This window comes from Lissotriton vulgaris, chromosome 9 (genome assembly GCF_964263255.1).
Source record: "Lissotriton vulgaris chromosome 9, aLisVul1.2, whole genome shotgun sequence".
NCBI classification, from domain to species: Eukaryota; Metazoa; Chordata; class Amphibia; order Caudata; family Salamandridae; genus Lissotriton; species Lissotriton vulgaris.
Window position 1 is genome coordinate 647,722,886 of NC_141697.1, and position 12,511 is coordinate 647,735,396.

A 12,511-nucleotide genomic window follows, 5' to 3' on the forward strand; every position below is an offset into this window, starting at 1 on the left:
TCGGGATACCAGTACCTTCGTCCCCAGTCCGGAGCCACAAGGATGACTTGTGCCCGGTCGCGCTTGATCTTCTTCAGCACTCTGGGCAGAAGAGGTATAGGCGGAAAGGCGTACAACAGACCGCAGCTCCACTCGCAACGAAAAGCGTCTCCGAGCGAGTGCCGCCTTGGAAATTCCAACGCGCAGAACTGATGACATTGCGTGTTCTCTTCGGTGGCGAATAGATCTAACCAAGGCTCTCCCCATCGCAGAAAGAGGCCTTGCACCACGTCCGAGTTCAGACGCCATTCGTGATCCATCGAGCACCGACGGCTGAGTTCGTCCGCCCTGGCGTTCAGAGAACCTGCCAGGTGTCGAACCATCAGAGTCACGCCCTGATGTTCCAGCCATTGCCAGAGGCGCAGAGCCTCCTGGCATAGGGTCCACGACCCCACTCACCCTGTTTGTTGCAGTACCACATTGCGGTGGTGTTGTCCGTGAACACCTGCACTGCACTCCCTCGGACAGACGGGAGGAATGCTTTCAGTGCCAGACGAATCGCCCGCAGCTCCAACAGATTGATATGGAGCCGGGACTCCGCCGGAGACCAGAGTCCTCTGATCTCCGCCTCTCCCAAGTGGCCTCCCCAGCCCTGGAGGGACGCGTCCGTCACAACTACGTGCTCCGGTTGGGGAAGGGAGAGGGATCTGCCGTTGACCCAATCACGGTCCGTGAGCCACCACTGCAGCTGTCTCGCAGTGCCCTCCGAGATCAGGACATGGTCGGACAGGTTGACCCGGGGCTGGGCCCACTGAAACTTCAGGTCCCACTGCAGAGCCCGCATCCGCCACCGTGCGTGATGCACCAGAAGGATGCAGGAGGCCATCAGCCCCAGAAGCCGCAGCGTCAACCTGACCGAAACCGGGGATAACGGCCCGAAGATCGGAATCAGGGCCTGTATATCCCGGACCCGCTGTTCGGGCGGGTAAACCCGAAACTGCGCCGAGTCGAGAACCGCTCCGATGAAAAGGAGCTTCTGAGAGGGGCACAGGTGTGACTTCGGCACATTGATGGAAAATCCCAGCCGGTGCAGGAGATCCGCCGTAGTCTGGAGGTGGTTGACGACTGCCTGGGGCGAGCCCGCCTTCAACAACCAGTCGTCTAGGTAGGGGAAGACTGAAACCCCTAACCTGCGCAGGTGAGATGCGACCACCGCCATCACCTTCGTGAACACCCGTGGGGCGCTGGTAAGGCCGAAGGGGAGCACGGTAAACTGAAAGTGCTCGAGGCCTACCGTGAACCGCAGGTAACGCCGGTGGGCCGGCAGGACGGGGATGTGGAAATACGCATCCTGCAAGTCCAACACTACCATCCAGTCTCCTGGGACTAGGGCAGCCAAGACCTGAGCCAGTGTCAGCATTTTGAACTTCTCCTTCCGGAGGAAGCCGTTGACGTTCCTCAGATCCAAGATAGGGCGTAGGCCCCCTTTGCCCTTCTTGAGTACCAGGAAGTAGTGGGAGTAGCAACCACGTCCTACTTCTGGCCCAGGAACGCGCTCGAGCCGCAAGTGATCCCCCGATACGCGGTGGTGTTGCGGTGGCATGGCTTGAGGGGTCGTCTCGAAGGGGAGGGAGTAGCCCCTTCGGACGATCTGCAGCACCCACCTGTCCGAAGTGAGTGTGCGCCAGTGAGAGTGGTGATGGCGAACCCTGCCTCCCACTGGCGTCACATGGGCCGAAAAGAACGGACTAGTAGGGTTTAGAGGCGGATGCTGCGGGGGCAGGTGTGGACTGGCTCCGCCTGTTTCCCCGACCACCTCCACGGCGGTTTATACGGCCGCCGCCGCGCTGGACGACAGTTTGCGGCGATTGGCTGGCGGCACGTGTGGGGGCGCCCCTTCCCTGGCCACGAAAGGGGAGAAAGGCACTCACTTGCTGGCGCGGGACCGAGAGGCCCAAGGACTTGGCCGTAGCCCTGGAGTCCTTAAAGCGCTCAAGCGCGTGATCTGCCTTGTCGCCAAAGAGGCGGCGGCCATCGAACGGCATGTCCATGAGTGTATTCTGGACGTCTGCCGAGAAGTTGGCGGATCTCAGCCAGGCGTGGCGTCGTATCGCCACCGTCGTAGCCATCGCTCTGCCCAGCGAGTCAGTAGTATCCAGTCCGCACCTGATATTATACTTCGCTGCGTCCCGGCCCTCCAGTAGGGCTTGGCCGAGTTTGGCCCGTACCTCCAACGGACACTCTGGCAGCACTTCCGCCACCGTTTCCCACAGAGAGTGGGTGTAACGGCCCAAGAGGCATGCGGTGTTGGAAGACCGCAGTCCCAAGCTAAGGGACGAGAACACCTTTTTGCCATAGGCCTCGTACCTCTTGGATTCCCGATCGGGAGGAGCCGTCGGGAAGGCGGTCTGGGAGTTAGAGGCCTGGATAACCAGACTCTCGGGGGTGGGGTGGGTGGACAGGAAACATGGGTCGCCCGGGGCCGGGCGGTGGCGTCTGGCCACGTTCCTATCTACAGGCGAACCTGTAGCGGGCCTGGACCAAGTGCCCAAAAGAACGTCCGTCAAGGCCTCATTAAACGGCAGCAGAGGCTCCATGGAGCATGACTGCGCCTTAAGGACCTCAGTGAGGAGGTTAGTCCTCACGGCCGCGACGCGGAGCTCAAGGCCCAAGGCCTTAGCAGCCCTCATCAACACCACACTATATGTAGCGCCCTCCTCCGAAGCCACGGTCGGAGGAGAGACGAATCCAGTGTCTGGAGAGGTGTCCAGGCCACTAGCCTCCCAAAGGTCTCCTGTCCAGTCCATGGTAGACTGACATTCCCTTGTCAGAGGGTCCTCAGACCCCTCCCAATTCTCCTCGTCCCCATCTCCTGAGATTCAGGGTCATAAGCAAATGAGGTGGGTTCATAGAATTGAAATTCTCCGCACGGCGTCGAGAGCGGCGTCGGTAGACGTCGACCCGACGTCTGAACCCAGTGAGAGGAGGTATCGGGGCCGGCGCCGCCCGAGGACAACGCCAGAGGGGACACCGTACGGACCGACCCCGGGGGGGTTGTAAGGTCCACCGAGGACTGTCCATCGCCCGACGAGGGTCCAGCGGCACCCTGCGGCACCGGGCCCGAAGGCACCAATGACGCCGGGGCCGCTGCATCCTGCGGCGCCGGGCCCGAGGGCACCGGCGGTGTCGGGATCGTGGAGCCCGACCCACTAGGGCCCCCAGACGGGTTCACTGGGCCCGAAGGCGCCGTCGGAGGAGAAAGGGACCTCATGGCCATGAGGAAACACTCGATCTCCTCCGGCGTCGCGTTCAGCCCAGGGACCGGGGGGTATGGGGCCGAACGCGGCGCCCGCGACTCCCGAGGAGCCGCGTGGGCGGTGTCACCCGAACCCCCGGCCGCATCGCTCGAGCGTTGGGGGGAGTCGGAAGAGCGATGATGTCTCTTCGACTTCTTGTGCTTCTTACCTGACGACTTGGACCCGGGGGAGTGGCACCGACTCCCGGAGCTGTGACGGCTCCGTCCCCGCGACCTGTCCCTCGACCTCCCGTGGGACCGGGACCGGGACCTCACTCGGCGCGGGGCCGACTGGCGGATTTCGAGTCGCCTGCGGGACCGCTCCCGCCTGGCCTTCCTCGAAAGGGCCCGACAGTCGGAGCAGGCCTCGTCGTCATGGTCAACGCCCAAACACATCAGGCACAGGCGGTGGGGATCCGTGACCGACATGGTACGGTCGCACTCGTCGCAATGCTTGAATCCGGGCATCCCTAACGGCACCGTCGGAGTCGTAAAGACTTCGAAATGGATCCAAAGAGATCACAAAAGTTAGTCAAAAAGTGACTAGGGAACTGCTCTTTCCAGATCTGCGCTGGCTGGCGCGGAAAAAAGAAGAACTGACGTCAGCACGCGGAGGCGGCGTCTAAGTACTCCGACGACGTCATCACGGCGCCCACGACGCCGACGACGGACGCGGAGCCGCAGACGACGCCTACCGACGCGCAAGGGTACTGCTACGCAAAACTTTCCGGATCCAGTCTGACGCCTGGGGATATTCTAAGGTAAGGAATCTATCACTAACGTGTCTCTTTCAGATAATCCTCTCACTTTGAAGTCAGAGAAATAAAACTAAACATAAGGCTCCCTGGAAGACAAAGCCTGACATTTGGGCTCAGTCTCTGACTACACAGCAAATGTGACAAGATAAGAACAAGATTTAAAAGCTTGTTTACAGAAATCAAATACTGGTGGAAAAATACAGTTTGGGCAAGGGAAGAATTTAACTCAAGCTGGACTGTATAACATAATTAAAGACACCAAATAGAATGCAAGCAAATGTTAGTTACAAACCACAAAGCCAATGGTAGGCAATGGGCAGAACGCCTACCCAGGGAAGCTTTCTGAATGTCCCCAAGATGTTGTTAGCAAACCAGACAGCTGTGCTGTCTGAATACTTCGACCTAAAAATCATACACTCAAAAGCAAAAGAGCAGAGCTGGCTAGGTTTAAGCAGTTAAACCACTGAGGCTAAAGAAGCAACCAAATGTATATGGTAACAGGAATTTTTTGCGGTCAATGTCAGAAGGCTAAAGCCTAAAAAAAACTCTGAAAATTATGTAAAGCTTCCCTAAAAGACAAGACAGATTTTCGTTTTCCATTCCTCTTTTAAATCATTCCACGCTGTACAACACAGCATTTGTTTAGTGCAAAATTGACAGCACTGGGACAAAGTCCTTACATCAGTGCAAACTACTCAGACTGGCCACTAGCGCCAGATCCTCACTGACCACCAACAGTTTGTTGCATGCCACAACAGTGACATCTGTTCACAATGCTTCACAGTACAAGAATCTACCACTTCTTTTGTTTAGCCTCTTCCATACACTGTCCCCGGTAGATCCTCGCAGTTTCCAACAATCCAAGCTCCTTGTAATGTCCACCCGTGAAGAGGATTAAAACCACCCACCAATGAAAGCTCCTCTTACTGTCCACCAGTACTAAAATCTCACACATGCACCATCCTGCACTACACATGGTCTCATATGTGCATCAATACTACGCTAGAAGGCAATTTGGGAGTTTAACCTCCATCACAGGAGTTCTGAGAGGCAGCCAATTGTGATTGTTCTTAAGCAAAATGATAATCACACTCCTGACTTCCCTCTATCATTTCTGCTTTCTGTAACACTACACATCTCACTGCTTTTCTATGCACTATAATTATTCCACTCTGTGCCTCTCCTACTATAGTCACTCCCCTATTCAGTCATTCTTTTCACTCTAACATGCCACTTAACCCTCTTCCTTGATCGTACCAACTGTCTATCGTGCTTCCACTCTTTCCTTCATGTCTGTTTTTTGGTTCCACTTTCATTTGTCATCTCTTAACCTTTCATTCTCTTCTCTCTCTATCCTCTATTTCTTCTAAGGCAGGGCATCCACAACCAGAGTCCTTCAACTACCCAGCCTATATGTCCAACTAGATACAGGGTACTCTGTGCCTCACGTTTCCAGTCAAAACTCTGGTCGTGGATGAGAGGAATGCATGTTTAAGGGCCATGCGACAGCTACTAGCACGTCCTGGCAATGTTGCGTTGGAGGTAGTGTCTTAGGAAGGAATGTAGGGTTCTACTTTGTTTCAACTAGTACATATAAACTTAGTCACTGCCTTACTAAATGTTGTAATAGTGAGATAAGAACACATGGTGTGCATGTCCATGATTCACAGTGCTAATCATTAATATTGTAAGATCCTCATTGTCAAATGCAAGATCAACATTCATTGCATTAGTGATGATTACTTAGTATCTACATCCGCCAAAAGGTATCAAACAGTCCCCTCACGCCATGCCCGTTACTCATGCAAACCACACCTTCAGCTTCCCCTTCCCAGGAGATAAAAAAAAATACCAAATGACAAGACGACAATATATCACATGTGCTGTAAACTGACACAAAAGGATACGAGGGACAGCAAAGGGCTGAGCGAAGGCATGAAACGCTGAACCCCAGGTGATTTGCCAGGGTGCAATATAGGTAAGGACGAAGCGCAACTTGTATAGCAAGTCCCATAGCTGTAGGAAGAAGAAAATACATTCATGAATTCACAGAATTGGGACAAATCGTGTTTATCCAGGCCCTTTTCACAATAGAAATCTCAGTTATTAAGGTAAGCAACAAAACGTTTATGTTGAACGGGATAAAAAAAAAAGTTACTCACTTGCAATTACAGTACTTCAGCATTGGTAAGTCTTGGATTCACATGCTTGAAAATATTCTATGGCTGGGAACCCTCAATAACCAATGTTAAATACCAGTGGCTAACTGAGTTGTGCCATCTTCCTCGCTACTTCATAGGAACCGCTTGTTATCAAGAAAAAACAAGCTAGTGCAAAACCAATAGGTCAGAGTTAAATGCGACAGTGCATGCAAACATGTATTCAGAAAGATTTTCCCATTTCCCATCTTTTAGATAGCATGCAGACCTATGGACTTTAACAAAGCTTGGTGGTGTTAGCAGTAGTCAAACTGTTCTTGTATTACTGATATTGGAGGCAACCATCGGTGATGGTACTGGCGAGTATGGTGATATTGAAGATATTAATAGCGATACTGTGCAATGGTAGCATTATTGGAGTTCTTGGTTTAGGTGGTATTGATGGCAGTGGCTGTGATGTAGGCAGTACTGGTGGTGTGGTTATATAAGTGGTATTAGTGGTGGCACTGGTATTGCGGTAGTCATATGTGATCCTGGTAGTGGTGGCATTGACAATGGTGGAACCCGTGGAAATAGTGGTAGTATCGGTGATGGCAATATTTGTAGTTGTGTGCAGTTAATGGGCATATAAGTGGAGGCATTTGTTTTATTGGTATGGAGTTGTGTATTCATGGTGGTATTGGTGGTGTGCAGCATTGGGGTGTTGGTAGTAAGGGGCTAGTGGTTGTGGTATTGGTGATGATATTGTGCTTATGAAATTGGTGATAGTACCGATGGTGTGGTATTGGGGTTATTGCTGGTAGTAATGGTCGATATGTATTTGTGGTATTAGTTGTGTGGGGAAAAGGTTGCAACTGTATTGATTATGGTGGCATTGGGTGTAATGCTACTGGTGATACTGGTATTTATTTATTTATTGACATTTGTAGAGCGCAGCGAATACCCGTGGGCGTCTCGGCGCTAATTAAGGGATGGATCAGCAACTGGGGTAAAGAAGATATACATGGCTATTGATATCAGTGGTGCCATTAGTGGAGAAGGTATTGTTGGTGATGGTGGTGTGCTATTGGTGGTAATGGTATTGTTTTTATTGTTACTGGAGTATCAATGGTTGGGGCAGTGTTGAATTGTTGAAGGGGATTTTGGTAGTGTCATTAGTCATGGTGGTACCGTTATTAGGGTTTATTAGTGATTCTGGTATTGGAGGTGGTACTGGAGCTGTGGTATTGGTGACGGCTGGTGGTACCCGAGTTATTGGAATTTGTGAAGGCTTTAATGACAACATTACTGGGGCTGGTAGTAATGTGGATCTGGTGGTATTGGATGTCTTTCTGATGGTAGTGATGGTATTCATTGTGTTACTGGTTGTGTTACTAGTGGGATATTGCTATTGGTGGTGCTATTAGCGATGGAATCGGCAGTGGTGACACTCTTGTTGTGGACTTATTGGTGGTGTCATTATGCTAATGAAGTGTTAAGAGTGGTTGTGGTGTTGCGATGGTTGTACTTGTTGTAGTCCTGGTGATATTGGTTATGGTCAAGGAATTGGCAGTGCACTATAATGCATAGGTAGTGTTACTTATGGCGGTTTGATTTTATTGGTGGTGTGGGACTAGCATTGTGGCAGTGGAATTATTCAGGGGTATTAGTGCTCCATTTGCCAAAAACAGAGTGCTTTCTGTACTGAAATGAATGCTACAGAGGTGTGATGACTGAGTGGTATGTTGGATTTGTGGCGTTACTAGTGGTGTTGTTAGTGTGGGAAGAGTGGTATAGCTTTGTGGTGGTGGTACTGGTAGTGTTGGTATCAATTACCATGGAGGCATTCATAGCTTTGGTAGTGAGTTCTTGGTGGTACTAAAGAGGATGGTATAGATATATTTGGCATTTGTGATCATACTGGTTTTTTATTGGCATTATTTTGTGAACATGGTGTTGTGGTATTGGTGGTCTGGGTGATTGGTGTTCGTAGTTGTAGCATGCAACTGGAGATGCTGATAATGGTATGTTGGTGGTACTGCTCTGATTTTAGTAGTGAAAGTGGTGATGGTATTGGGGGGGTGGCAGTGTATGGTATTGGCAGTGATATTACTGCTATTGGTGGAGTTGAAACTGGCAGTGGTATTATATTGGTACGAGTGGATGTGTGTGAGAAGCTGGGTTTCTGTTGCAGTAACCCTCCCCACTTTTTACAAGACTACTGATACACTTTGACTTTATGTGCCCTGGGTCCCTGCCAATCAGGTTCCCAGGGCCTGTGTTCTTTCCCCAGAACTGTACCCAATTGGCATCTCTGTCCACAGGTCAGCCCCTGGTAAATGGTACCACAGGTACCCAGGGCACTGTGACCAGGGAAGACCTTTAAGGGCTGCAGCACTTATTGTGCCACCCTTAGAGGCCCTGTACCTTTACACTCACACACTGCCTTTGCAGGCTGCATGTCTTGTGCAGAACAAAGTGAAGAGTCGACATGGCACACATCCCTGTGTGCCATGCCTACAACTCACTGCCCTGGCATTAATATATGACGTTATTCCGCAAACTTAAATCCCGCTTACCATGACTCCGCATTTATTAGAATGCATGAGCCATTACTCTGCAGTACTATCACTCCTCAATCTTTTACCCTATATATAACTTTACCACGCATGCCTTTACAACGCAAAGGCATGTGTGGTGAAGTTATAAACTTAGTAAATGTACTTACCACACATATATATATATATATATATATACATACATATATACATATATACATATATACACATATATATATATATATATATATCTCCCTGATTTCGCCTCCAGCACACAGGACTCGAATCCAAAGACGATGCAGACCCAGATTTCGTGCAAATATTCCTTTTTATTTCATTGCTTGCCCAAACACCACCGCCATGACGCGTTTCGGTCCCTCTCGGACCTTGATCACTATATATATTATATATCAGGAACACTCCAAACTTTCTCATACAAGTAAGGCACTGACTCCGTGAAATAGATGATCCCAAATAAGTTTATTCACTCATTAGGCTGCTTGACGCGTTTCAGCGGTAAGCACCCGCCTTGTTCACAACATCTTCACAGACTGTGGTTATATTTATACCCCTTAGTCATTGCATTACATCATGCGTGTTTCACTCCTGTTTTCATGCACATTTCAGCTTGTTTTTACATTTTTTCACATTTTAGTAACACGGTTCCCATGGTAACAAAGGGCGACGCCTTAATTAGACTGACAGAGAAGTTATTTTCACTTTCACATTTTGTAATTACGTCACCCGCCCCCATGCGTTGTTACGTTTCTATAGAAACCCTCCGGCACCTTGAGCCCAGTGATTTCCTCATTCTCGCTTTGCGTGTGCCACGCTGTCATATGGCAGACAGACCTTCGCGCGCTTTACGCGTTTAAACTCCTTCTGCGCTGGTAAGTGTGGCGATGTTACATATCTGGTAATCACTGTTTATACTTGCGTAGTGGCAGATTTGTTTATTATTCATGTGTGCGAGTTTGCTGTGCACACTACGGTCTCATTACGCTGGTTTAACGGGCGTGCGCGGGTATCATGTAAATGCTACCAGGTATTGCTGGAAACGTTTGGAATAATTATCGCCTCTCTAATCTTGGGTACGCGGGTTTAGCCAGGGGAGTTTAGGCGGGATTATTTGTGTTGATTATATACATACATATATATATACACACACACATATATATGTTTGACATTTATATTTTTTTTACCATTTTTTTTGTTATATATAATATTTTTTAAATTACTCATTTCACCCTAAAAACGAATTCCACCCTGCTCCCTTAAAATACCCTAGCACCCCGAAATCCTAACCCACCCTTACTCCTTAAAATACCCCAGCACCCTTAAACACTAACCCATCCTCACCCTAGAAATACCCCTGTACCCCAAAACACAAACCTAGCCCTGAACCCTAAAATACCCCTGCACCCCAAAACCCAAACATACCCCTGAACCCTAAAAATACCCCTGTAACCCAAAACCCAAACCTAGCCCTGAACCCTAAAATACCCCTGTAACCCAAAACCCAAACCTGGCCCTGAACCCTAAAAATACCCCTGTACCCCAAAACCCAAACGTAGCCCTAGCCCTGAACCCTAAAAATACCCCTGTACCCCAAAACCCAAAGCTAGCCCTGAACCTTAAAAATACCCCTGTACCCCAAAACCTAGCCCTGAACCCTAAACACCCCTGTACCCCAAAACTCAAACCTAGCCCTGAACCCTAATACCCCTGTACCCCAAAACCCAAAAATAGCCCTGAACCTTAAAAATACCCCTGTACCCCAAACCCTAGCCCTGAACCCTAAACACCCCTGTACCCCAAAACCCAAACCTAGCCCTGAACCCTAAAAATACCCCTATACCCCAAAACCCAAACCTAGCCCTGAAGCCTAATACCCTTGTACCCCAATACCCAAACATATCCCTTACCCTTAAATACCCCTGTACCCCATAACCAAAACCCACCCTTAAAATACCCCTAAAATATATACCCCAACACCCCCAAACTAAAACCATATACTTACATTAAACTTAAATTTTAAAAACATATGCTTTTACCATTCATGCATTTACAACGAATTTCGTGGTAAAAGCATATAAAATTGCAAATGCTACTTACCAGTATGCATCTGTTCTTGGCATGTAGGGCTGCTGACATTCATATCTGTGCATAGATCGCCGCCTAGTGTTGGGTCCGGATGATTGCACATTGTTGTCCTGGAAGAGTCTTCGAAGTATCACGAGATAGGTGGCTCCTCCCCTGGACTACAGTGCGCATGGGCATCGACTCCATCCCCAGATTGTTTTTAGCCATTGTGGCCGAGATGGAGTGAACTATGTGAGTGATGACCATGCTATGAGCATATACATGAATACTGCAGCTGCTACAGGCGCCGGGGAGGAGGGCGGGCGATATGAATGTCAGCAGCCCTACATGCCAAGAACAGATGCATACTGGTAAGTAGCATTTGCAGTTCGAGGCATGTGGGCTACTGAATTCATATCTGTGCATAGAATACATAGCAGTCCCTCCATTATCGGCGGCCGCCCGTGCCAGCTGCAGCAGTTTGGAAAAGTGTCTTGAGAACAGCCTGACCTACAGCTGCCTGCTGTTTAGAGTGCACGTCTACACAGTAATGTTTAGTAAATGTATGTGTGGTAGACCATGTGGCTGCTCTACATATATCCTCTAAGGGGATGTTCCCAAGGAAGGCCATAGAGGCCCCCAACTTTCTGGTGGAGTGGGCTCTTGGTGGAATTGTAAGAGTGCGTTTAGCTTTTGCGTAACAGATCTGAATACATTTCACGATCCACCTAGCAATACCAGCCTTGGAAATAGCGTTACCCTTGTGGTGTGATGCAAAGGCAACAAAAAGCTGCTTAGTCTTTCTAAAATCCTTGGTCCTGTCAATGTAATACAGCAGGGCCCTTTTAACGTCAAGGGTGTGGAGCATCCGCTCCGCCAGCGACTCAGGATTTTGAAAAAACACCGGCAACTCGATTGTTTGGTTTAAGTGGAACTGAGACACAACCTTGGGTAGAAATTTAGGGTTAGTGCGGAGCACTACCCTGTTAGCATGGACTTGGAAAAAAGGCTCTTGGATGGTGAGGGCCTGCAACTCACTAACCCTCCGTAGCGATGTAATTGCTACTAAGAAAGCCACTTTCCAAAGCAGGAACTGAAGCTCGCAAGAGTGTAGTGGCTCAAAAGGAGGACCCATCAGCCTTATAAGAACCACATTGAGGTTCCATTCTGGAGCTGGTGGTGTCCGTGGTGGAATGACCCTTTTGAGTCCTTCCAGAAAAGCTTTGATAGCAGGCACTTTGAAAAGTGAAAGGTGTTGTCTATTCTGCGGCCATCGCAGACAGGTGAATGCGGATGGAAGTATACGCCAAATTGCATTGGTACAGATGGAACAGGTAACAGATGATGTTCTGAATGGAAGCATCCAGCGGGTTAATGTTGTGGTTCGCACAATAAATGACAAACCGCTTCCATTTAGCCGCATAACATGCTCTAGTAGTGGGCTTTCTTGCCTCCCGAATGATGTCCATGCAATCCGGGGGAAGATTGAGGTAGCCAAACTCTAGGACGTCAGGAGCCAGATCGCCAGGTTGAGCTGTTGCGGATCTGGGTGCTGAATGCCGCCATGGCTCTGCGTCAGAAGGCTGGGTGTGAGATGAAGCCTTTGATGCGGTACCACGGAAAGTTCCAGAAACGTGGTGTACCATGGTTAACGAGCCCACGTTGGAGCAACCAGGATGAGAGTCATCGAGTGCTGCCTGA

The 12,511-nt window shown here is 49.6% G+C and overlaps 1 protein-coding gene across 3 annotated transcripts in view; it reads right to left on the reverse strand.

Moving 5' to 3' along the window:
• Positions 1-12,511, reverse strand: part of PCNX3 (pecanex 3) — an 873,417-nt gene that overhangs the window by 241,301 nt on the left and 619,605 nt on the right. For all 3 annotated transcript variants that reach the window (XM_086938333.1, XM_086938332.1, XM_086938334.1), the window contains exon 23: positions 5,940-6,048. In XM_086938333.1, coding sequence (XP_086794459.1) covers positions 5,940-6,048 — 109 coding nt within the window. The remainder of the gene's footprint in view (positions 1-5,939; positions 6,049-12,511) is intronic.